The sequence below is a fragment of the Macaca mulatta genome, chromosome 1, assembly GCF_049350105.2.
Source record: "Macaca mulatta isolate MMU2019108-1 chromosome 1, T2T-MMU8v2.0, whole genome shotgun sequence".
Taxonomy (NCBI): domain Eukaryota; kingdom Metazoa; phylum Chordata; class Mammalia; order Primates; family Cercopithecidae; genus Macaca; species Macaca mulatta.
In genome coordinates this window covers 72033237-72059003 of record NC_133406.1, presented here as the reverse complement: position 1 = coordinate 72059003, position 25767 = coordinate 72033237, and the positions used below count along the sequence as shown (strand labels likewise).

General features: G+C 43.7%; 2 protein-coding genes across 4 annotated transcripts in view; one reads left to right on the top strand and one right to left on the bottom strand.

Annotated features, from left to right (window-relative positions):
• PTPN14 (protein tyrosine phosphatase non-receptor type 14) overlaps window positions 1-11330 on the top strand; it is a 204797-nt gene extending 193467 nt beyond the window's left edge. For 2 of the 3 annotated variants that reach the window (XM_077986828.1, XM_028853190.2), the window contains one exon: window positions 2016-5290. In XM_077986828.1, coding sequence (XP_077842954.1) covers window positions 2016-2144 — 129 coding nt within the window. In that variant the 3' untranslated portion in view covers window positions 2145-5290. Of the gene's footprint in view, window positions 1-2015 lie in introns of all 3 variants that reach the window. The other variant, XM_015116347.3, reaches the window with a different exon arrangement.
• An 8121-nt stretch (window positions 11331-19451) lies between these two features.
• SMYD2 (SET and MYND domain containing 2) overlaps window positions 19452-25767 on the bottom strand; it is a 55471-nt gene continuing 49155 nt past the window's right edge. Inside the window, exons 9-12 of the mRNA XM_001106482.5 lie at window positions 25096-25216; window positions 23990-24164; window positions 21896-22004; window positions 19452-19878 (exon numbers count right to left, since the gene is read on the bottom strand). Coding sequence (XP_001106482.2) covers window positions 19798-19878; window positions 21896-22004; window positions 23990-24164; window positions 25096-25216 — 486 coding nt within the window. The 3' untranslated portion in view covers window positions 19452-19797. The remainder of the gene's footprint in view (window positions 19879-21895; window positions 22005-23989; window positions 24165-25095; window positions 25217-25767) is intronic.

Genomic DNA, 25767 nt, shown 5'->3' with positions numbered 1-25767 from the left:
GCTGAGGCCACCATGGCCTCCACAGCTCGGGGGTGCTCCAGCCGTATGTGTCCTGGCTGGTCCAGGAGGATGGACGTGGTGAAGGTGAGGGGAGAGGACACTGTGATGGCCTCTGGTCTGCTCAAGTATCCATGACACTGTATTAATTTCCTTTCATTAATGATAATATATATCATTATATATACTATCAAATAATTCACACATAGGCAATCTCATTTAATACTCAAAATGTTCTCATTTAAGACTCAGGGCCAGGCACAGTGGCTCATACCCATAATGCTAAGACTTTTAGAGGCCAAAGCTGGAGGATTGCTTGAGCTCAGGAGTTTGAGAACAGCCTGGGCAACACAGTGAGACCTCGTTTCTACACAAAATTTTAAAAATTAGCCAGGTGTGGTGTGCCACATCTATAGTTCAGCTACTCAGGAGGCTGAAGTGGGAGGATTGCTTGAGCCTAGGAGGTTGATGTTGCAATGAGTTACGATTGCACCACTGCACTCTAGCCTGGGCGACAGATCAAGACCCTGTCTCAAAAAAGGTGTTCTCGGCCAGGCACCGTGGCTCATGCCTGTAATCCCAGCACTTTGGGAGGCCGAGGTGGGTGGATCATGAGGTCAGGAGTTTGAGACCAGCCTGACCAACATGCTGAAACCTCATCTCTACTAAAAATAATTAAAAAAAAAAAATTAGCCCGGCGTGGTGGCCCGTGCCTGTAATCCCAGCAACTCAGAAGGCTGAGGCAGGAGAATCGCTTGAACCTGGGAGGCAGAGGTTGCAGTGAGCAGAGATCAAGCCACTGCATTCCAGCCTGGGCAACAGAGGGAGACTCCGTCTCAAAAAAAAAAAAAAAAAAAAAAAAGTTCTCAGTTAAAGGCTTTTACTCCAAGTAGGACTGGTGTTCAGAAATGGTGCTTTGACATTTTAAAGGTTCACACTTAAATTATCTCACTTGATCATGACCACAGTCCTGTGAGATTATAATTGCATTAGCAACATTTATTAATGTTAATAAAGGAATAATGAAGCCAGGCGCGGTGGCTCACGCCTGTAATCCCAGCACTTTGGGAGGCCAAAGCAGGTGGATCACCAGAGGTCAGGAGTTCAGGACCACCCTGGCCAACATGATGAAACCCTGTCTCTACTAAAATTACAAAAAATTAGCCAGGCGTGGTGGTGCACACCTGTAATCCCAGCTACTCTGGGGGCTGAGGCAGGAGACTCTCTTGAACCTGGGAGGCAGAGGTTGCAGTGAGCCGAGATCATACCACTAACCTCCAGCCTGGGCAACAAGAGTGAAACTCTGTCTCAAAAAAAAAAAAGGAATAATGAGTAATATTTATTAAGCACTCACTGTGCACTAAGTGCTTGATATGTGTTTCATCATTTGATCCCATGAGGCAGATGTTATTTCATACCCCATGTTATTGCTGAGGAAATGTCACTAACTAGGGCAAGGCCACACTGCTGTTAGAGGAAAGCATTATTATCCTGATTTTACAGATGAGGAAACTAAGACCCTGAGATGTCTTAAATCCTGTCATTGGGTTGTGGTGGAGTTGAGAGTACCAGTCAGGTCTCACTCCAGCCTTTATGTTTTATCCAGCAGACTAGTCTGTATTTAAAATAATACACCAGGACAGGTGTGGTGGCCCACGCCTGTAACCCCAGCACTTTGGGAGACTCAGGTAGGAGGACTGCTTGAGCCCAGGAGTTGAAGGCTGCAGTGAACTATGACTGTGCCACTGCATTCCAGCCTGGGTGACACAGCAAGACCCTCTCAGAAAATTTGAAATTAAATAAAAATAAAATATTCCACCAGTGACACATGATGACCAGGTTCTCCAGTTGCTGGTATAAACTGTTTGACACGTAAAACCCAGCCGGGGCAGAGTCCCTTGCTTTCTCTTATACCTGGGCATGGGCAGTGGGTGAGTGCTTCCTGAATGAGGGAATGAGGAATGCTCTAAGGGAAGCCTCCTGTCTCAGGACCTTGTGCTTTCTCTCTTTTCTTGCAGAAGGTGGAAGTGCCCATGATGCTGAGGCTCCTCAGGGAGCAGAGGATGTTCATGATCCAGACCATCGCTCAGTACAAGTTTGTCTACCAAGTCCTCATCCAGTTCCTCCAAAACTCCAGACTCATTTAATCCCCCCAGTCCAGCTCCTGGAGGAGGGACCCAGCTGGATCGTGCAGGAGAGTCACCTCCAGACAACATCTGCTCCCCCCGCGGGGTTGCAGGTGGCTGGCAGCAAGCAGGCTCTCTGAAGATAATAGCCAAGATTATTCACACATGCCGTGTATTATTTTATATGAGATAATTTATTTTTTTCCCCTTTGGAATAACTTTTGTGAATTATTATAATGCAGTTTTCTTAATAATATAGTACTTTTCATTCGAACCACATTTTGACTGATCTGCATATATATGTCAGTAGGTAAGGTTGCCTGCTGGATCATTTTGGGGACAGAGGCAGGAGGGAGCACATCTCTTGTGAAGTTGCAGCCGGATTTGTAACCAGCCCTGAAATTCATCAGCTTAATTCATTCATCATTCATTACTTATATCCAAAGCAAAGATGGTAAGAAAAATAATTCATCCTGAAATATAAAGAAAAGGGTCTGAAGGAACAAGCACGATTCTCTTATATTTTGGGACTCATGAGCCTTGATAGACAGTTTCCTCTCTTCCTCATTTCTGCCCCTCATCCTCAGTAATCTCCTCTCCCCAACACCTCCCCCACCAACTTCCCCCCAAGCTTGAGTTAAAGACAGAACAGCTAAAGACAGTGCTGCCTTTACAGTGCAGTAACTGCCATCTTTGGGGCCGAAAGAGAAGCTCTGTGTTGCACTTTGCTTGACCACCCCTTATTCTGGGCTCTGGAGTTTGTGTTTCCCTGCTGGGGACTGTACCCTGGGTATTTGTTGCTACCTCTCCCGTTTGCTCAGTAGGACCCTGTCTGGTGGCATTGAGGCTCTGGACCAGGCCATCTGTGCAGTTAAGACTCTATCCTGATTGAGAGAGAATAGCAGACCTAGAAAGTGAAAGGAGTTGGGCAGGGCCTTTGAGGATTGTGTTGTTCAGGCAGGGCCTTGATGATCATTGTTTTTTATTTACATGAGATGTGTGTGCTGGACAGAGACCCGAAAGTTGAGGTCACTAAGTCATTGGAAAGGTCATCAAGGAAACAGATGGGGAAGCTGATTTATGGGAACTATATGGCATTTAGCTACGTAACAGGGGTCCTGGCCAGGAAACACATCAAATTTGACCCCCACTGTGCTGGTATCATCTTCAGGCTTTGGCCTGCAAGATCAGAATTAATCCTACTCAGGACCCCATAGTCCAAACTTGGGGCCACTTGATGAACGATGGTAGAATTGTAGAATTGTCATTGGCAAAACCCTGTGCTGCTTTCCTTTTCTTCATAAAATCCACTGTCTGGTCGGTTATCTTCACTTGGAAGCCCAGTTCTTAGTTTCTTCCTGTGGCTTCATTGGTCAGTGTCCTTCTGAATTTCCAAGGTTGGTACACAATAAATCATGTTTTGTACATTTTTCCTCTTACTGCATTTTGGGGGATTTATCATTCTATGTCTACTTTTTCTTGAGTACAACTTTGATATGCACCTTTTTCTTGAGTACAATTTGATATGTTGTTACGTGGTGATAGGAAGTCAGAGGGCGTGCTCTTCCTGGTTGATTTGATGCCACATCTTCCTTGTCTTTTCAGCTCGGGGAAAAGGCAGCAGTGGAGGAAGGCATATGGAACGCCCACAGTGATCAGTGCAAAGAACAAACCTGCAATTTAAAAACTGTAGTCAACTAGGCACGGTGGTTCACACCTGTAAATCCCAGCACTTTGAAAGGCCAAGGCGGGCAGATTGCTTGAGCTAAGGAGTTCAAGACCAGCCTGAGCAACATGATGAAACCCCGTCTCTACAAAAAGTACAAAAATTAGCCAGGCGTGGTGGTTTGCCCTTGTAGTCCCAGCTGCTCAGGAGGCTGAGGCCGGGGGATCACCTCATTCAAAGAATTTGAGACTGCAGTGAGCCATGATCTTGCCACTGCAGTCCAGCCTGGGCTACAGAGAGACCCTGCCTCCAAAAAAAAGGAAAAAAGGTTGTCAAGGAAAACTACATGTAGTAGAAAGGAAAATTTAATTGCAGGGGTTTTTTTCTTAGAGTTGACTGCTGTGAGAGTTCCATATGCCTTTCTTCATTGCTGCTTTTGTCCCCCCGAGCTAAAAAGATGAAGGAGTGGCATCAAATCAACCAGAAAAAGTAGACCTTTGTGACATCCCATCACCACATGCCAACAGGTTGCATATTCCCCATTAAGTTCTTTGGAATACGAATCCTCTTTTCAACCTGGCCAGGTGTTGTGGTGGCTGTACTCTGTAGTTAGACTCAGAATATCTGGGGATGGAGGGCTTCCCCTCTGTCTGCTGCTTCAAGGTCTGAAGACTCAGTGAAGGAGTATAACCTGCTGATCTTTGTAGATTCTAGAGTTTCATCGTATATCCTGGGAAGAAAACCATTAGTATTACATGTATTTTCAGTGGAACAGAGCTTATAACCCTTATTATAAGAAGCTCATCAATAGCAAAAAGGTATTTGTGTCCTTTTCTTGGAGGTTTTTCCATCCTTGGGATTTCTACTGTTAGGGATGTTTTAGCAAGTGGTCTCAGTTACTGGTTTATTGCATGATGAACAACATCAGTATTTATCTTTTATCTCTAAGCCCCAAGGTGGGCACTGTTAGAATGTCTCATGTGGACAGCATATAGATCTGGTGTGTCTTTGAGGACATCAGACCTCATGGGCTTTCTTGAAATTCATCCATTGTCCCTGCCGTATGCTACGGGAATATTCATTAGTGTACAAAATGCAGGGAGGAAGTAGATTTAATATTCAACTTTCTAGCCAAAGTTTATATTGAAACCCAAAAGAAAACATTTAAGAGTTGTTCCACATATTTCACTTTTAAAAACAAATGCCTTTGGTTCTTTAGCACATTTTGCATTCCTTTTCACATCTCCAGTAAATGCCAGCATATCTCCTATTAAATTAGCAGCAGCCATTTAAAGTCCTTTCAGTGGCATCTGCATAATAATTGCCCAGAGATGCTTTATATCTGGGAAGCAAGCCAAGGAATAAACCTTGAAGCAAAGTGTATTAAATTAGTTATCTAGTTAGAGCTTTCGGAATGATTTCCTGATGATGTATCAAGTCTAAAGCTAGAGCTGTCAGTGTCTATTGCTGCAGTTTGGATTTGAAGGGAGAAAATTAAAAATGGAGGAAAAAAAAGTTACCATCTCACAACAAAGCCATCAAACATTTCCCAGCCGCTGTGTTCGAGGTTTTCCAATGGAACTGTTTGGTTTCTTTCATCTGTACTCATTTGGATACATTGACCCGAGGTATTCATCCTTGTTTACTGTGGTCCCTGAATCATGGGGGCTGAATCTGATGTCTTCATCCTTAAGACGAGATGAGCCTGCTGGCTCAGTTGAGGAATGTCCTGCTGAGGTTTCTTTGGTTTCCTTGGGTTCTAAGGATATACTGGATATATCACCTTTTAGCAAGAGTCTCTGGTAGCATTTACAGATAGCATAGACATTGGTATGCACTTCTTTCCCCAGATACGAAGTAGAGGAGGATTTAGCTGCATGAAAAAAGGATGTTAAACATTGATTACACAGGAGTAAAGATGAATGAGCCGCTCTATTCAGTCGGAGCTAACCAATAAGATCAGGGAAGGTAAAAGCACCTATATGGAATATTTTGAATCATAAGCTTTTGAAGAGCTTAAATTGAGAGAATTTTACTTTTAATTTTGTAGATTGAAGAGAGGAACCACTTTTTAAAATTGTAACGAAACTGCCATTGTTTTCCCAAGAGTCACTTGGCTATCTCTGGCCCCCTCTTTCATCAGCCTGAAGAGAGGGTCTATGTAGACTGCTGTGGGCCTTGTAGGACTTGACCACGGCTTACACCTATTTAACCTTTATCCTGCCTTCTTTCAGCTTGTGCTTTTCAGTTGTAAACTCCAGCGGGTACAGCAGGCTGGCCTTTTCATCTGGCTGATTATTTTTCCAGCTTAATATAGATTGACCCATATGAAATTTCCAATAATGGACCATATTTTCTGCGAACAGACAGTGTTCGCATGGATCACCTATATCTTCCCCCGATACAGTGTAGATCCCAACACCAGATGTCATTTCTCCAGAGCAGTGCTAATGAACACAAAAGGTGTACCCTGGGTGGGCCGGCTCTTTTCGTGAACCTGCTGCCCTGCTCATAGGGATCCTTGCATCACTTGGTGAATGGGCCATCTCCTGGGACATGGAAGTCGCAGAGGTAGATAGTGCACTGCAGTTTCTCTTAAGCCGGATTGGCCATCAGGCACATCACCTTGGAGTTTTTAGCTGCTGTCCTTTCCCTATGAGCAGTCTGTATTAACTGACCTCAGCCTACTTGTTACATGACGTATGGGTCCCAAAAGTGTCCTTTGTCAAAAAGCAGAATGTGCTTTCTAGTCTCTCTTTCCCCATCTAATGGTACATTTGATGGTGAAGATGAGTACAGTTGACCACCCCTATCTGTGGGTTCCACATCCCTATATTCAACCAAGTACAGATTGAAAAATATTTGGGGAAGAGGGGAAACCCACAAAGTTCCAAAAAGCAAAAGTTGAATTTGCCACATGCTGAATACTACATTGAATTCATGCAAATGAAGTGATGTGTAGGCATCGACTTAGGTATTGTAAGTAATCTAGAGATGATTTAAAGTATACAAGAGATGTGCATAGGTTATATGCAAATACTGCGTCATTTTATATAAAAGACTTGAGCATCCATGATATTCTGGTATTCGCAGAGGGTCCTTGATTGCCCCCTTTGGTAAAGGACAACTGTTTCATTACTGATTTTCATTTGGGGAAGATCTGTTAATCCCTTGAGGTGGGGGGGTTGAGGGGTAGAGGGTACAGGGCATTCTAGGATGTGTGCCAGGGAGCACGTATTCAAGGGATGGGATTGGGTCAGACCTGTGTTCTTCCTCAGTATCAGAAATAACTCTATGGAGCTCCTAGAATAAGAAATTTCTGGAAGCACTACATAATTACTGTTGGGCTCTTAGGGTAGCCATTTTTGGGAATTTAGCGTTTCCATGTTTTACCAACAATTATTCTGCTGCTGTGTTTTATTGTTTTGCCAATGGGTTTTGAGACACTCATCATGCTCTTATTTAGTGATTTCTTTTCATGAGCAGAGCAACAGCTCATCCAGCATGGTTTCCAAATGGAGAAATTCAGGTCTTTCATAGAAATCGCACAAATTTTCCAATGGCCTACAGCTTTATGGTTGGCAAACTAGTTGGCCCTATAGGGTGGCAATAAAGCTGTAAGATATTAAACTGCATTTGATACTTCTCTTGAATGCTGAGCAAGGAAGCAAAATAGTTCTTGTCTTTACTTAAGCTTCTTAGACATTTTGGGGCAAAGGACCTTACAGATGGCATCTGTTGAAAGTAACAGCAACATGTCAGGGAGAAACATGGGGGAAATCTCGTCAAATTCTGCTATCTCAAATGTGTCGTCCGGAAGTCAGTGTTATTCAGGGGGCCCTGTGAAACTTGACCACCAGCTTGCCCCATCAACACTCAGCCTTTATCCTACCTGCTCTCAGCTTTTGTGTTTCTGTTAGAAACTCAGATAGGTAAGTATTTTTATTCAGCAGACTACCTTTCTTAATCTTTCCAGCTTAATGTAGCTGCATCTTCTTTCTCAAGGCCAAGCTGAGATATTCCCTATTAAAATGTCCATGAGCCTAGCATTGAGTATCTGGCATCCATCAATTTCATAGACTGGAAAATGATTGTTTGGTGCAGTAAAGAGGAGGATGTGTATCAGTTCCTACTGTTTGGAGCTTTGTTTAGCCTTCCCATTTTAAAAATAAATTCAAGGACATTGAGTTACAAGGCAGAAGGGCTGGAGCTACTGGGCAGCCTGAGTGTGACAAGCATTTGTATAGAAAGTCATTGCTCCTTCTGCCACACTTTGGGCCATCAGGATCATTATTTCCCAAAAATGCCATAAACTTGCCCAAGAATTTCTATAAATGAGGAGCGGGAGAGGAAGGATTTCTGGATCAGTCCTGAAGTTGCTATCTAAAAGTTCTCTGTTTCACAAATAATTTTCTGAACTCTGTAATGCCTCTGCTACCCCCTACCTCCCTTTCTGTAATGTCAGCGTGATGGGAACCACCAAGTGGCATGCTAGGGAAACCCTGCGGCAGTGTTGGAGTCTATTTCACCCTAGCTCATGGTTTTAAACTGTCTTCACTGTTGAGGTAGAGCTTGATGAATGTCATGGATTGTGATGCGTGATTTATCATATTTGCCTGGATTTGCTGCTCAAAAGCACCATCTTCCCTCATCTGCCACTGGCAGCCTTTCCTTGCCTTACTTGTTAGCAGAGCATTCTGCTTACCCATGTGGCTCCTGCATTTCTTGATTCTTCTCCCCTGTGATCTCAGAGGTGCTGCAGAGCACACTCTCCTTTAGAGCAGGTCATGTTTATATTCAGGCCACAAAACTGGGATGTACATGCAGTGACTTTGGTGTTCCTTGTCTTGTTCAGGGGAATGGGTGGGATTGTTGTGTGCTGTCACCCTCTTCATTCCGTGAGCACCTTGTTCACTTAGGGTCTGCTGCCTTTTCTTTTTTTTTTCTTTTTGAGATAGAGTCTCGCTCCTGTTGCGCAAGCTGGAGTACAGCCTCCTAAGTAGCTGGGATTACAGGTGTGCGCCACCACACCCGGCTAATTTTTGTATTTTTAGTAGAGACAAGGTTTCGCCATGTTGGCCAGGCTGGTCTCAAACTCCAGACCTCGAGAAAACCCCCCTCGGCCTCCCAAAGTGCTGGGATTACAGGTGTGAGCCACCGCACCCAGTCTCTGCTACCTTTTCATATTTCCCCATCTGCTTTATGGATCAACTCTCAACAGTACACTTTTTCTTTCCTTTACCTACCTTATGAGTGCAACCCAGATGAAAGAGTTAAACCTCATCAGAGAATCATTGCCTTACACCTCTCTAAAATATGTAATTAGGGAATCTTACTGTAATTTTTTAAAAATTGCTTGTATAGTTTCAAAGAATAAGATCTGGCAAATGACCAGATGTGGTGGCTCACACCTGTAATCAAACCAGCACTTTGGGAGGCCGAGGCAGGCAGATCACCTGAGGTCAGAAGTTCAAGACCAGCCTGGCCAACATGGTGAAACCCTGTCTCTACTAAAAATTTAAAAATTAAAAAAAAAAAACTAGCCAGGCATCGTGGCACATGCCTGTAGTCTCAGCTACTCAGGAGGCTGAGCCAGGAGAATCGCTTGAACCCGGAGGTGGAGGTTGCAGTGAGCTGAGATCATGCCACTGCACTCCAGCCTGGGCAACAGAGTGAGAATTTGTCTCAAAAAAAGAAAAAAAAAAAGATCTGGCAGATGAAAATAACCTGAATGAAAATAGCTAGAAAACTCAGCAAGCAGGAAGCTTCCTTTCTCACCCTTTTGCTCCCTTGCTGATAGAATCAGTCACTTACTGTTAGAAGAAATGAAAGAAGCTCTGTTTAAAACAATGATGACAGCAGTACTTAATGTTTATTTCAAGGTGAACTTATATAGATTGAGAGAGGCTACATTTGGCAGAGTGATGTGTAGGAAGACCCATTTGTTTCTTGCTTCTCCCTGCAAGGAGAATGTTTTCTTCATTATAGCCTCTTCACACAGACTGGCCATTTTAGTGAAACAGGTGGTAAACCCGCCCAGAAACATTTTATCTGTTTTCACTTATCTAGGAAGGGGTAAGATTAGCTGGTCATCCAAAATCTGTATGTAAGCTATCTTCATTTTCTTCCCCAACCTTCTCCTCGTGGGAAACACAAATGCCATCTCATCTGACAAAAGGTTTTAGAGGATAAAGCTGAAAAGATTGGATTGGGATCTTTTTGTGGCTTGGGGCGGAGCCTTTTGCTAAAATCTCAAGAATGCTGCTTTGAGTTTAGCTAGGGTGACTCTCAGAGCTGGAGTGCCTGGCGTTCTCAGCATTTCTCAGGGGCCTCCCACCTCTCACAACTGCAGTGTTAGCTAATATATACCTTGAGCATAGAACTGAATGGTGTAATTCAGAGCCATTTTTTTTTTCAACTTGAACATTGTACAATTTTACTGCAATTTCCTTCCAACTTTCTTGCCACTGTTTGGAATCTTAAAAATTCATTAGCCTTCTCCTTTCTGACATAAAGTTACACTTCATCAGAGATGAGTTCCTATGTATGTCCTTTGTTCCTTCAATAGCTAATTAATGTGCTTGAGGATACTTCAGTGGGAAAAAGGTCTAAATATGCAGATTACTAATAAACGTGTAACCTTATGTAACTTGTGTTACATCAAATAACAAGCTAATCTAGTTTGTTTCACTGGACTAGGCTTGTGCTCCCTACTTCAGTATTTTGATGCTTTCCTTGCTCTTTGTTTCACAAAATATTGTGAATTTTGGTATCAATGTCATTCAAAACAAATGACATTTATTAGGTTTCATTTTGAAACAATGTACAGGCAAGTCCCCAACTTAGAAACCGGTTTGTTCTTACGGTTCTTGGGCCAGCCCATAGGAGCCCACTGACCTCCACCACAGCCCAAATGGAGGGCTGTGTTAGTCAGATGTGGCTGGCTTTTGTGGGCTGACCCAGACATTTAATCACCATCTTTTCTGTTGTTGCCGTAAGAAATGCATTCCAGGTTGGGACTTGGGATCCTGAGAGCACATTCTCCCCCTGTGGTGGCCACTTGCCACCTTGCAAGATGGAAGCCCAGTCTCCTTACTACCAAAGTGTAGTTGTAAGCAGAGAGAGGGCTGAGATGTTTATAGGACATTCTCTAAGCTGGGGAGTGTTTTTATCAATATTCATGTCAACTGTACTTTGGTATAGACTTCCTATCAATTTAATAATACGAAAAGCCTAAAATAAAACTATGCATGCTATTCTATGTGCTATTTTATATCAGTAAATAAGCTTATGCTTGCCAGTTGTATACACAGTTATGAGGTGTATAGAACTGACTTTGACAGTATTTTTTGCACTGTTTCCTATCTGTTTTTATAAAGTCTTATTTAGATATTGAACCTTGTTGATGTTCTCACTGCCCTTGTGCTTGCTATAAAATGTTTCATATGTGCCTTTACAAATGTGAGATCTTTGTTCTAACCTTTTTTTGTAAAAGATATCTATTGATTTCCATATGCAATAAACCTTTTTTTCAGAGAAAAGAGTTACATCTTCTCTTTTCTGTACTGTATATGTTTGCATTAGTTCAAAGTGCCTGGGAAGACCTGCATGCTTTGTTTTCTAAAGCCCATTTACTGCTACCCACTTTTTAGTGATGTATAACCTTATCATACTGAAGATTTAGTTTGAAATTCCCAAGGTAGTCACTGTTAGAAGAAACCTGAAAGGGGTGATCACTAGGCAAGTGGAGTGAAGAATACATAGAAATAGGTCTTTCTCACAAATGCAGCAATAAGCCTTGTTAAGTTCCAAGCCCCTCCTTACTCCTCCTCCACTGTCATTTACTCAGGTACCAAACTGTTGATGTGGAAAAGGCAGGCACCAACCAGGCTGCTGTAGAAAATCCAAATTCTTACTTTTGCCTTTCAGTTTTATAACAGCTCAACTTGTCTCTAGGTTTAAAGGTGGCTGTCCTGTCCAGACTTTCAGCCAATAACTGCCATAGCACATACACGGCGAACCCCTCGTATGTGGGTAGATGCTTTATGTATCCTTGGTAAGTAACAGAAAAATATAACAACTTCTCCCAGTAACACATTGACTACCCCCACGACTATACAAGCGGTCATTGAACTACCAGAGATCCCAACTAGTTTGACATCAAAAAAATGAGAATACTGTAAGCCACTCTGGGGTGAAAGGATATGGCAAGCAAATCTCATTAAACATACACTTAATTCTCTATGGTGACTGTAGCAACAAAGCAATTACAATTATTGAAAGAAAGGCTACATAATGTTAAAAAAGATGATAATAGACAAAATGGGCCAATGAAAATGGAAGTAAATCGGGTAGAATGGCAGGAGAACAGATACACTAATTCGTTTTCTCTTTTGTGAGCTGAGCAAATAGAACCAGTTTCTTTTCTTTGGCTGATAAACAGAAAAAGTAGAGGTTTATTATATAATTGAGAGATAAAACAGTAACCTAGTAGACGTATCTGTCTCCAAATATACTGTTAGCAGAGCTGGGGAAGAAAATTTTTAAAAAGAAAGAAACAGAATAATTCCCCACAAAACTAAAGATAAATATTAGAAACAGCAACGTGCACACACAAATATGCAATAAGATTACAATACCAGAACCAAATATGGCTATTTTATGTGATTTTACCTCTTATTTTCTTTAATGAAAATAAATGGGAAAAACTTGCCAGATTTACTAGTTAAGAAACATAATGGGGGAAAAAAAACTCAGCTAAAGAAAACAAACATCTAACAAAAAGAATAAATGAAACTTGTATAAACACAGCAAAACTCCTTCTGAGGCAAAACTTAGATGAATTAATAAACTTGTCACATTCTTGAATAGGAAGACTCATGAAGAGGCTAGTTCTCTGTATATCACTGACTCCAGTGCAAGTCCAATAAAAAATCACAACACCAGAACAATTCAGGGGAACCCAGAAGGATTAGCCTTAGTATATACTAAAAGCTTTGCAGCACAACAGTAGAAAAGAGTATTTTGCTGGCACCAGAATAGATCAATAGAATGAAATACTGCAGAAATAAACCAAAGTTTTAGAGAAATGATCATGGTACCCTTCCAAATCAGCATGGGAAAATAAATAATTCAACAAGTAATTCAATAAATGAAAATTACAATGTATTAAGGAGTACCATGGGATATTTTATTGTTTTTATTTATTTGAGACTGGGTCTCGCTCTGTTGCCCACGCTGGAGTGCAGTGGCATGATCTCGGCTTACTGAACCCTGTGCCTCCTGGGTGCAGGTGATCCTCCCACCTCAGCCTCCAGAGTAGCTGGGACTACAGGCGTGTACCACCATGCCCAGCTAATTTTTGTATTTTTTATAGAGATGAGATTTTGCCATGTTGCACAGGCTCATCCTGAACTCCTGGGCTCAAGTGATCAGCCCACCTCGGACTCCCAAAGTGCTGGAATTACGGGCATGAGCCCGTGTGCTTGGCCTGTATATCTTATTAAACAATTCTGCCAGGTGCGGTGACTCATGCCTATAATCCCAGCACTTTGCAAGGCCAAGGCGGGTGGATCACAAGGTCAGGAGTTTGAGACCAGCCTGACCAACATGGTGAAACCCCGTCTCCACTAAAAACATAAAAATTAGCCAGGCGTGGTGGTGTGTGCCTGTAACCCCAGCTACTCAGGAGGCTGAGGCAGGAGAATCGCTTGAACCCGGGAGACGGAGGTTGCAGTGAGCCGAGATTGAGCCATTGCACTCCAGCCTGGGCGACAGAGCAATACTCAGTCTTTAAAAAAAAAAAAAAAAAAAAAAATTCTAGCTAGATCAAAGATTTAAATACAAATTAATATTACTTTTTATAATAAACCAGTAATAGTTTTCTTCACTTAAAGATGAAAACAATCTGCCTTTGTACAGCAAGTGTCATGAAAAATAAAGTTAATGGACAACTAAAGTAAAAATATTTTTAATATATGACAAGGAGCTAATACCCTAATATATACCGAGCTCAGAAGTTATTATGAAAGACATTAACAAATAGCAAAACAATCAATGACCATGTGGTATCACAGAAAAATTTGGAATTTCATATCAAGGGTGATAGGAGCCTCTTTTGTTTTAGTGAAACAATCCTTTTTTTTTTTTTTTTGAGACAGAGTCTCGCTCTGTCGCCCAGGCAAGAGTGAAGTGGCGTGATCTCCGCTCACTGCAAGCTCCACCTCCTGGGTTCAGGCCATTCTCCTGCCTCAGCCTCCCAAGTAGCTGGGGCTACAGGCTCCCGCCACCATGCCCGGCTAATTTTTTGTATTTTTAGTAGAGACAGGGTTTCACCGTGTTAGCCAGGATGGTCTCGATCTCCTGACCCTGTGATCCACCCGCCTCGGCCGCCCAAAGTACTGGGATTACAGGCGTGAGGCACCGTGCCCAGCCATAGTGAGACAATTGTTAGTGGGCCCCTAGATAGCTTCAGGATGGGGGCGGGTCTTCCGAAAGACTAAGACTTGATTAGGAGCTTAGAACTTTCAGCTCTATCCCCAACCTCTGGAAAGAAAGCGATCCTAGAGATTGAGTCAGTTTCAATGGTTCATCAATCAATCATGCCTATGTAATGGAACTGCCATAAAACCCTCTGACCAATAGTATTCAGAGAGCTTCTGAGTTGGTGAATACATCCACATGCCAGGAGGGTGGCATACCACAATTCCATGAGACCGGAAGCTTCTGTGCTCAGGATCCTTCCGAACTTCACCCTATGTACCTCTTCATCAGCCTATTCATTTGTCCTTTTTATGATAAACCAGTAATAGAAAGTAAAGTGTTTAGATTCTAGAGTTTTGTGAGCCATTCTAGCAAATTAATGAACATAAAATAAGGGAGGAGGTTGTGGGAACCCCTTGACTTTGTAGCCAAGTCAGACAGAAGTATGGTTAACCTGGGAACCTGATACTTGTAACTGGCATCTGAAGTGAGGGCAGTCTTGTGGGACTTAGCCCAGATGGGAACCACCATGCGAATTTGAAGAGTGCATTAAAGTAGGATGTATCCATGCCCATCAAAAGAAAACCCTTCCAGCATCAGAAGATAAATGGAATCAACAGCAGATACCCTCATGTGCTCACCTAGGTGGCCCCCTAGGCCCATGAAATGAGTGGACATGGCGGGGACAGGCTGCAACAATGCAGAGATAGACTCAATCTAGACATATTCCTGTTGCACCCTCTGAGAAACAAAATGCCAGTAAGGGCTGTTTTGGGTGGGGTAGGGGCCCTGCACTTAGCTCACAAGTCAGGCTAATGCCAGTAGGCCCAGGAGGCTACAACTGGGTCCTGAGAGAAATCAACACTGACTCCGGACTGGGATTTGCTTACCCAATTGTAGATGCAAGTATGCTCAGAATGCTACAAAAGAATCAGAAGATAGCGCACCTATTCCAGACCAAGGGACACACTTTGCAGCCCACCATGTCCTCCAGTGGGAAGCGATATCTCAGCAAATGGGCACTTTGTGTTGCATATTACCCTCAGAGAAATGGCTTAATAGAGAATTGGAACAGGCAGTTGAAATATTTACTGTCTAAAATTGGGGGAGATAGAGGCAGGAAGGGCTGGCTTCCATGCCTTCACAAGTGTGTGCTCACACAAAATAAGGGGGGCCTAAGGGAGTGTCCCCACTGGAGAGAGTCCTGTTTTCCTGGTGAACCTGGGGCAGAGGGGTTGGGAAAGGGTGCTGGTATGACCACCATTCTTCCCAAGGAAAAGATTCTGGTATGACCACTTTTTTTTTTTTCCTTCCCTACATCATCTCACCTTTCTTCTTCCTATCTGATGCAGTGGTCCCAGGATCAGGGCTGCAACTACCAGTGCTGGAAGCAGGAATGATTTCTAAGCAAGAAACTGGAACTATTCTAAACCTTTATGTCAGAATTCCGAAGGGCCTTATGGGGCAGGTTAGGCCTTCATCCTATCTGGCAAAATCGGGGTTACCAGTGAATGCAGCTCTATGGCCTAGTGTCAGAAATAGCCCACTAGTTCTCTACCTATGGAATCCTACCCTACCCGAAGGGAGTGGACTGAAGAGGAGGCGTTCGTTAGACTGGTATTGCTGTCTGCAACCTAGACGAGCACAGAGGTGGAAGCTAATTAGGTTCCATATCCCCTAACGGTGAATGAACAAAGTTAGGGGATAAATGGAGAGGAGAAATAGCAGCTGAGGGCAAAGGAATGAGTAAATGAGTTATATAACAGGGGAAATCCAGTATCGTGCTGACATCTTGAAAAAGGCTCAGAACAAGAGATGATACTGTCTCTTAGCTCAATTATACCAGAGTCCTGGAAGGGTGAAGACATATTGCCAAGATCACTCTCACCTATGGAACGTGACAAGCTCAACTGGAAGCCTGCACGCCTGAGTGCCTCAGCTAGGGAGACATTTTCATGCAATAGGATGACAGACTGGCTTATCACTGACTACATGGGAAGCTAGAAATGTGCCAGTAAATATCATCCTTTTTTATGAGGAATCTGTGGTCAGAGACCAAAGGGTGTCCTTTAGTGTCACAGAAAGATACTTGGTCATTGTCCTCAGTTCCTGGGACACAGCTCCTAAAACCCTTGGAATTTCCTAAGTGACAGGAGTCTCTTTTGTTCTAATATGGCAACTCTTGGTGGGCCTCTAGGTAGCTTCAGGATGAGGGGTGACCTCCAGAAAGATCAAGCCTTAACTAGAAGCTTGGATTGTTCAGCCTCAAATCCCCAACCTGTGGGGAAGATAGAAGGGCTAGAGACTGAGTTAATCATCAGTGGCTAATGATTTCATTAAATGACTAATGATCATTTAAGTCATTAAATCATCAATGATTTAAACCCCCCACAATGGGGTTTGGAGGGCTTCTGAGTTGGTGTACACGTCCACGTGCCAGGAAGATGTCACATCCCAGCTCCATGAGGATGGAAGCTCCTGTACCCAAGACCCTTCCAGACCTTGCTCTATGTCCCTTTCATTTGCCTGTTCACTTGCATCCTTTATAATAAGCCAATAATAGGAAGTAAAATGTTTTCTGGACTCTGATAAGCCATTCTAGCAAATCAATGAACACGAAGGTGAGGGGATTGTGGGAACCCCCTCCACATCAGATAGAAACTGGGTAACCTGGGAGCCAGGCAAGGTGGTTCATGCCTGTAATCCAGCACTTTGGGAAGCCGAGGTGGGAGGATCTCTTTAGGCCAGGAGTTTGAGACTAGCCTGGGCAAGACAGCAAGACCCCACCTCTAAAAACAAACAAACAAAAAATGACTCCACTGCACTCCAGCCTGGGTAACCAAGTGAGATCCTTCCAACTGGCGTCTGAAGTGAGGGAAGTCTTGTGGGATGCAGTCTTTAAACCTATGGAGTCTGACGCTAACTCCAGGGTAGTATCAGAATAGAACTGAATTGTAGGACACACAGTTGGTGTCCAAAGAGTTAGAGAATAGCTGGTGAGAGATGAAACTTCAAACATTTGGTGTCAGAAAGTGTTGTGCTAAAAACAGCTCAGCCATGAACGTCAATTCACCAAAGAAATAAAATAAATCCTGAATATATGAAAAACAGTCCAATCTCACTAATAAATGCACATAAAACAAAATATTTCACACATTAGATTGCCAAAAATATTTTAATGATAATACAATGTTATGAGGGAGAGGAAAGCAAATACTATTATATCTTATTTGTATCTGATGCAGTTTTTTCTTACAAAAGGAAATGTGGCTATATTTATTCAAATTTTAAAAATATTCCCACTATTAGATCTTGAAATTGCACTTCCAGGGATCTATTCCCCAAAATGCTACCACACAACAGCAAAGTTTTATGTTTCAGATCATTCATTGTGGCATTGTTTGTAATAGCAGCAAACTGGGAAAAAATCTCCTGTCCATAAATAGGAGAAGTACTGAGTCCACAATGACATGCATCCAATGCAATATTCTGTCTCTAAATAGAATGAGGCAAATCTGTAAGTGCTGAAGTGCAAAGAGATCCATTTTGTTCATTTGGATAAGCAGGTTACAAAATCCTATGTCAGTACCATCCTGTCTTTGCTCTTCTAAATCTATTTATATAGATACATCATCCAGGAATGGAAAAACCTGGGACCATAAAGCAAACTGTTTATGGTAGTTAGCTCCAGGCAGTGGGACTGGTGAGGAACAAAGAAGTTTACTTTTCTCATACCTTTCCATTACTTGAATTTACTGAGAAAGGATTACTTTTGCAAATTTTATAAAACCTATAGAGACGGTAGGCTAAGTTTATTTTAGGCTTCATCACTGAATATATAGTAAATGAACATTCTTAAAACACTAAGTTCTGGGCCAGGCACAGTGGCTCACGCCTGTAATCCCAGCACTTTGGGAGGCCGAGGAGAGAGGATCACGAGGTCAGGAGATCAAGACCATGCTGGCTAACACGGTGAAACCCCAACTCTACTAAAAAAATACAAAAAAAATGAGCCAGGTGTGGTGGCGGACGCCTGTAGTCCCAGCTACTTGGGAGGCTGAGGCAGGAGAATGGCATAAACCCGGGAGGCAGAACTTGCAGTGAGCTGAGATAGCGCCACTGCATTCCAACCTGGGCGACAGAGCAAGACTCCGTCTCAAGAAAAAAAAAAAAAACACTAAGCTCCACTGATCCAGGACCATGCCTTACTCTTCTCTTTGCACGTAGAGAGCTACTCAGAGCATTCTGCATAGATAGTACCAGGTGTTCAATAAATGTCTTATTGGACTACACAGGACAAAAGAATGCATTCTATCTGCTAAATCCCACTGTGTGCAGTAAACTGCGTGTGAAAGAGGGGCATGAGTGTGTGTGAAGATGCGGGTGCGTGTAGATGAGGAGGGAAGGAAAATTACCAGATTTATGGCAGTTCTAGCTGTTTTCAGACCATGACTATGAAAGGTAATTGACGTGTAAATTTCAACAGGCTTTACTTATTAACCAGTGGGGAAGTTCCTCTCTTTGGACTACAAGACACTGCATTCAGGAACGTGTGCTGGGTCCTTCTGCACAATGGTTGCTAACAAACAACTCCCCAGGTTGCTGCTGTCTAGGCTGTGGGGCTGCAGAAAGCTGGATTCCGGTTGTCTGTGTGGGCAGAGATCAGTGTTTACTCAACAACACAGGGTTGGTTGGTAAGGAAAAAAATTTTTTTTCCTTCCCAAGCATACCCTGGAGTCTTTCCAAAAAAGGAGAGTACTGCACAGAACAATCAACAGAATGAGAGATGGCAAGTCTGCTTTCAGACAGATGGGGACGGAAAAGCCAAGAAAGCAAAGCACGCACTATGCACCTTTACACGCTGAAGGAATACCAGGCGCCAGCGAACAGATTCGAAATCTCGCCTGCTGGAGGGCGCTCAGGTCACTGGACTGTTCCCCCACCACAGATACTTTTCTTTCCTTCTTGTACCTTTTTCTCTTTCTTCCCATTTTCTTCCTCCACAGGCACAGCCCCACGAAAGCTGCTGCAGAATAAAGAGGCTGCCTGACCCCAGTACCAAGGAAGAAGACTTGAGCTTGCTGAATTATGGACAGCACGTGTCACTTCCACTCCAAGACTGGGCTCCCACCACCACTGAGAAATCCTCCCCACAGACAGAAGAAAACACAAACCTCAAATACTGATATCTCTTTTATTTTCTTTCATCATTCAAGTTTGTTCAGAACATTACAAGAGGCATGAAAGAAAAAAATAATTGCATTTTTAAAACTCTGTCCGAAGTATAGCGTATGAAACCATGCCATTATCTCTCAGGAAACAAAAGCACTCAAAATTAATTTGGTATTAAAGTTCAAGATTCAGACTAACCTCAAAGTATGGCATGTGCAATGTTTAAGTGCAAGAAGTATTTTCATTCCAATTATTTTACAGAGATGCTGGAGTGACGTGTGCAATTTGGAATATTCAAATCCTTTAAGGTTTCCGAACTAAGTGTTTAAATGAAAACTGAAATGCTGCATAGTTTCAGTGACTTTCAATTTCCTGTTTGATCTCAGAAATATATGGATGATCTTTGCCGTGAGCTACTTCCATGATTGCAATGGCCTAGGAAAGAGTGAGACAAACAATGACAGCCTAGAAGCCAATCCCCTCACACCTCCACCCAGGGTAACTTTAAGTTGGATCTCTCTGCTTTAAGGCACAGGATGCAAACTGGCCATTAGAGCCTAAGTTCTCCACCAGGACCTGGCTTTTTTTCTGAAAAAAGGAGACAAGACTATCTGGTAGCCAACTCATCCAGTGTCTCCTGCTAGGGAAAACATTCTGCAAAAATATCCAGGTAGCAGCTGGAGAAATGATGTCGTGAAACAGATTTCATGATATTCTCTTGCCCCAAGATTCTAGAAATTTCAGTAAAACATGCTTTAAGGACTAATTTTTTTTGACTACGTTTAACCCAGAAAATAGGTGATGCCGGTACAGAAAAGTCCATAGTGAGTTTTACATCAAAGCTATTTTGATTTTTAGTTGACATTACTAATCTGCAAGACCAGGTTAAACTATTTTTCCCTTCCGAAAAGCACACTCTTGCCTTTTAATACATATTCTAAAAACTTAAAGAAATGTAGCAGGTTTCATTGGGGGATGCTAGAGAGAATGTACTTAAGGTTTCTTTATAGTGAGGCAATGTAAAATGGTCAGGTTTCCAGTGGTTTAATCATTTCCTAGCTGTGTGGCCTTGGGTAATTTACTTAACCACTCTGTGCCTCATTTTCCCCAACTGTAAAACTGGAAAAATACCTACCCCTCCAGGTTGTTAATTCAGATACAGTGTTTTGAACAATGCCTGACATATAGGAAGTTTACATCAAATGTCATCTCTAAGAATATATTTGCTCTTTTGTATTCAGCCAAATTACTCAGAGAAAAAAGTATTCCCCCAGAGAATTTTTGACGGCTTGTGACTAAGACAGGCATTCCTATCTATTATTTATTCTCCTAGATCTCAAGCCAAGAGGAGGCAGGCCAAGTAACAGTGCAAGCCTTTGGAAATCACCTGTTTCAGGTGCCGACCCTGCCTGGGCATTCATTTCAAGACTCACGTTCCTTGCTCAGATCTGCTCCAGCCTTCATTGATCTATTACTTAATCACCTGACACACTTTACAGTTGTGACCTAAATGGCTAATTCTCAGAAGACAAATTCCATGGTTTAAAACAGAAAATTTTGTTTCATGCTCCCTTCCACCCTGGCTGTGCCCTGACCCTTTTATTTGGGATGCGGGCCTTGTTCCATCTTCCCAAATAGTCTATTGGGAAACTTTGGAGAAGGTGAAGGATTACGCCTGCAGGCCCTGTCCATGGCCCCAACATTTTATAAAGTCTCTTACAGGAGTAAATGGATTATCCCCTAAATTACACTGTACTGACTGTGAATTCCACATCACAAACAACGAGAATCAATACTCAGGAGGATGACTCTGACCTCCCGTGATGTGAGGGTCAGGGCCTGGCTCCTGGGCAGCACCGGGCAGCCATCGAACCAAAGGCGAATGCTGCCCAGGGGCCTGGCTCCCCACCAGTTTCACCACAGCTCGAGTGGGAGGAGCTGAAGCTTTCAACTTAGACCCTCATTTGAATGAAGGCCCTGCTATGTACCCTAGGCTATTACTCACCTCACCTGCTTGAACCTCACTTTTCTTCATCAGGAAAGCCTCTCATTTTTGTGAGAATTCAAAGGAAAAGCACACAAGGGTCTTAGTATGTAATTGGTCCTCAATGAACTGAGAGGATGATTACGTGCATTTTAGAAACAGCAAAGGCGTAATTCTAACATCCTAACCCTAACTCTCCCTACCTCCTTGATTTCACCACAATTGGGGATCATCATTCTGAAAATCCTAAAGGGCAAACAAATGGAGAATCCCTCCAGGAACAGCAGAGGTGCACTCTCTCACTGCACCCTCACCTGCAGGACCCACCCCTGCTGCTCCCACGGCCAGAGGGTGGGTGAGAGCTGCTCACCCTCCACTGCTTCAGCCATTCAGCCTGGTGAGGCATAGGAGGTGCGCTAAGGAGGCCGTCTGGCCACTGGGAATTCTAAGGCCGAGTTACAGACATACCTTCTTCAGGGCTTTCTCCCCTGCGGCTTTGTGTTCCAGGCCCATGTAGAGTCTCCCTAGCTTCAACCACATGGAGGCCACGTTGAGGGAGTACAAAGGATAGTGCTTACTAGAACAAGAGAAGAGACAACAGGCCACTATGTCAGAGGCTGCTGAGCCACCCACAGGCTGGGTGCAGTAAGCCCAGAGGCTGCCATGCTCAGGGCCAACCTCTCCCCACCAGTGGCCTCTCCAAATCCCACCAGGGTTTGGGTGGAGAGTGTGGACGCTGCCACCCTGCTGAATCATTGCAGACGTTGTTCATTATTTGTAGCTTGTGTGTTTCTGAAAAGCTACATAACAACTGCAGAAGAAATCCTATTCAAAAGCATTTGTAAATACAACCTTCAATCCCAATCCAGGTTTTTCTATTTCAAATATGCCCAGAGGAAGACCCTGGGAAAACACCTTGTGAAGTAAATGTCCCATTTATGAAGGCAGTAATTAGGCCTATCACCTCAGGTACTCAGACACATCCACCCACCCAATCCCCCAGCCCCCCACACACCCACACCAATGTGTCTTAAGACCCCAGCTTTCTGTCACACTATGATATGAGTTGGTTTAGCAAAACTGTAAGCGCTCTGAAGTCAGAACACTTCCTATGTCTTCTGGATGTTCTTTCCCCGTTGTCCAGCAGGGGCTTTAGATACAGCCGGTGTTCTCTCTGGCTGTACCTAAAGGCTGACTGATGGAGTCTGCCTGAGAAACAGCCATTTCCCTAAGAAAAGGGCCCAGAGGCAGCTGGTGGGTAAGCCCGTGTGTGTGTTTACATGTGTGTAAGAGGTGATGTTAAAGGCTAGGCTGTTTCACCCTGTGTCTCCTGAAAGTCAGTCCAAAAAGACATGTTCTAGCTGTATTCCTGGGCAGGAGGCAGCCCTGGGACCCGTGGCCCCACAGAGGACCAGAGCTGGGCTTCTGGGAGGGGCTCACGCAGATAAAGATGGGTCTAGCACAGCAAGGCCCTGCTGGGAGAACTACAGGGCTGGGATGCTGTCTGTCTGCCCCTCTCTCCCTACAGATCTCACAGACAGAACTGTGCATGAGGCCAGTGGACTTCCTCACCCACTCCAGGAGAAAGGGAAAATTTGAGTTTATCCCCAGTTTAACAAATTCTGTTTCCAAGAGCCGATTTTCAGAGCTGGCTTCCTTTGGGCTCCCCCTGCTGGCTGATCAGGGCACAGTGGGGTAAGTAGAGAGTGGAGTGGGCAGTAGACATTCAGACCAGACACGGACCTTCACAGACCCTAAACTCGGAAGTGGAAGGGGACTGAAGGCTTCTCAAACTCCTGAGAAACACCTGAGATGCTCCCAGAACACATATTTCTGGGTCTAATGCCCAGTGACCCTGATCCACTTGGCCCACTTGGTGTTGGATGTACCCTATAAATGCATAACATCAATGCCTTTAGAAAGAGCTCCAGTGATCCCATCTAGGCCACCCCAGCCCTGAAGTGTCTAGTCAGAGTCAGAAGACAAAGTCCCAACTTCTGTCTGTCACCCACTTTTAGGTTTAGTAACCCTCTCAGGCAGGACATCTCTCCATGGCTAATATTATTATTGCAAATTAAAAAGCATTTTTTTTTTTTTTCAAATCTGGGGTGGGGAAGATTAGATAACCACGGTCAACCCACCGGTCCCAGAGCTTCCCCATTTGCAAACTGGGGCTGTAATTTGAAAAATCAAAAGAAGGGGATGGTGTGAGTAACGATGAAAAGCAGGTAAACTTCCAAGTTTAACTGCTAGGTGGTGGGTGGGAAAAGAAGCAAACTAGTGACTTCTCAAAATTAGCCTGGGTTAACTACTACGGATATGAGCCTGGATGGACCTGGGAGGGATCTTGCCCCAGTATCCGCTGTATAACCTCAACCTGTCTCCTCGGGATGGTGGTGAGAACGGGCCTGACTCAGGAGCAGTGCCCCGCACCAGCACCTCCAGAGAAGAGGCAGCTGCGCTAGGCAAGTCTGAGCAATGGGCAGGAAGATGACACTATTGTATACATTCTAAACAACCAATTTCCACTCTGTGGAGGATTAGAACAGCCTCTGCAATCACCTGTAGGGCTTAATGATTTTCTGTCCATATTGCAGGGCTCCTTCCCAGTCCTGCATGTACAAGCAGACACCCATGGCCTGGTACATCATGTGCAACATGTACACATTACTGTCCTCAAACACGGAGCTCATCTTCTCCTGGCTGAGCTCGCAGATCTCCAGCAGTTCACTAGGGGGTGCTGTGGAGTCAAGGAAACGGCTGCCGGGCCCATGCTGCCTGGAGACTTCCCCAGGCTGGGTTCAAGGAGTTCTTTCATCCACTCCTCTCTCACCCTCACCCTATGAAAAAGTAACTTACAGAAAGCCAAGCAAAAGTGAAAGGAATTATATTTCTCCAGAAGAAAACCTGAAGATCTGAACCGCTCAACTAAAGAATTTTAGCCGCAGGGTCCAGACCCTTAGTTCTGATGTAAACAATGCTGATTAGAATCCCGATTCTAATCAAATTCAAATCCTCACCCAAGTTGGAACCCTGAGCACTACTCCCACAGTGGCAAAGTTCTTTCTTATGCTGAGAAACAATGTGCCTTTCTTTAATTTCCTCTCACTGCTTTTAAATTCTACCATTTAGAGTACAAATCGAATCCCTTTTCAACTCCCAAGAAAATGCTACAATACAATGGTTAAGAATACGGATTCTGATAGAGCTGGGAAACAATCCTAGATCCTACCACCATCGGCTGTGTCCTTTGGGCAAATTACTTAATATCTATCAGGCTGTTTCCTCATCTGCTGCATGGGAATGAGCAAAGTCCCTGCTCAGAGTGTGCCAGCGAGGAGAGCTGAAATAAGCAAGGCCCTTGGCACTGTGCCCTGCCCAAAGTCAAATACCCAACGCACAAAGCCATCAAGGCTCTGTCCTTCATGGTCCTCCACCACATGGAGCTCCCAGCCAAACTAGCCAAACAAGGGGAAATAAGATCATACAACTCCGAGAGGATGGACACCACATCGGGGTAGTCAGTAAGTCTTTACACATTTACCAGGAGACATTCCTCCTTTGGTTTTCAGAATCTTAAATTCATCCTTCTCCTGCTCTCTTTCCAACTTCCCATCTTGCCTTGTTGGCAAGGGATAATAAACCATCAGGGCAGTTGTAAAGGATATATTTATAGTGCTTGGCCCTCCGGAACTCTTCGATGACGTTGCGTGCATATCTGACCATGTCTCGGATGGCTTCTGCCTTTGGGGGATCGCTGAGCTTCCGGATTTCCACCTTGGCCTTATCCTGAAGGAAATGTCCACAAGAGCAATGCGTTACCGCCCATGGAAACCACACTGCTAGGGAAACCTCTCATATAATACACATTCCCATACAGAGAGAGACACTGGCCCCTTCCAAGGTTACAAAAGAATGAAAGGAAATCAGGCAATGTATCTAAAGAAATTCAGTACTCCATTACCTTTTTACAGAAACAAAACAAACAGATTAATTTTCTAGATACTCCTTATCTAAAATGTGTTGGCTATGGGCAGATATACATGTTCACACATTTACGAATCAAGAGACTAGAATTAAGGAAGGACAGCACTGACGGAACAATTTGGAAAATGCCAGGGAAACTTCCACATATTCCGGCGAACAGGCTGGAAAGCCTAAAGATTACACTCATGCGCTTTTCCCCTCTCCTCCTTTGAGCAGTTGTTTCTTTTCAAGAAAGAGGAGTTTGGCAGACCCTTCTCCTATTTGTACGGTGTAATGGAAATGTTTTCTTTAGCTACTAGGGGCAGGTTTGAACAGAGACCTGGTCTAACTGGATTCCCTCTGGCTGTCTTTGT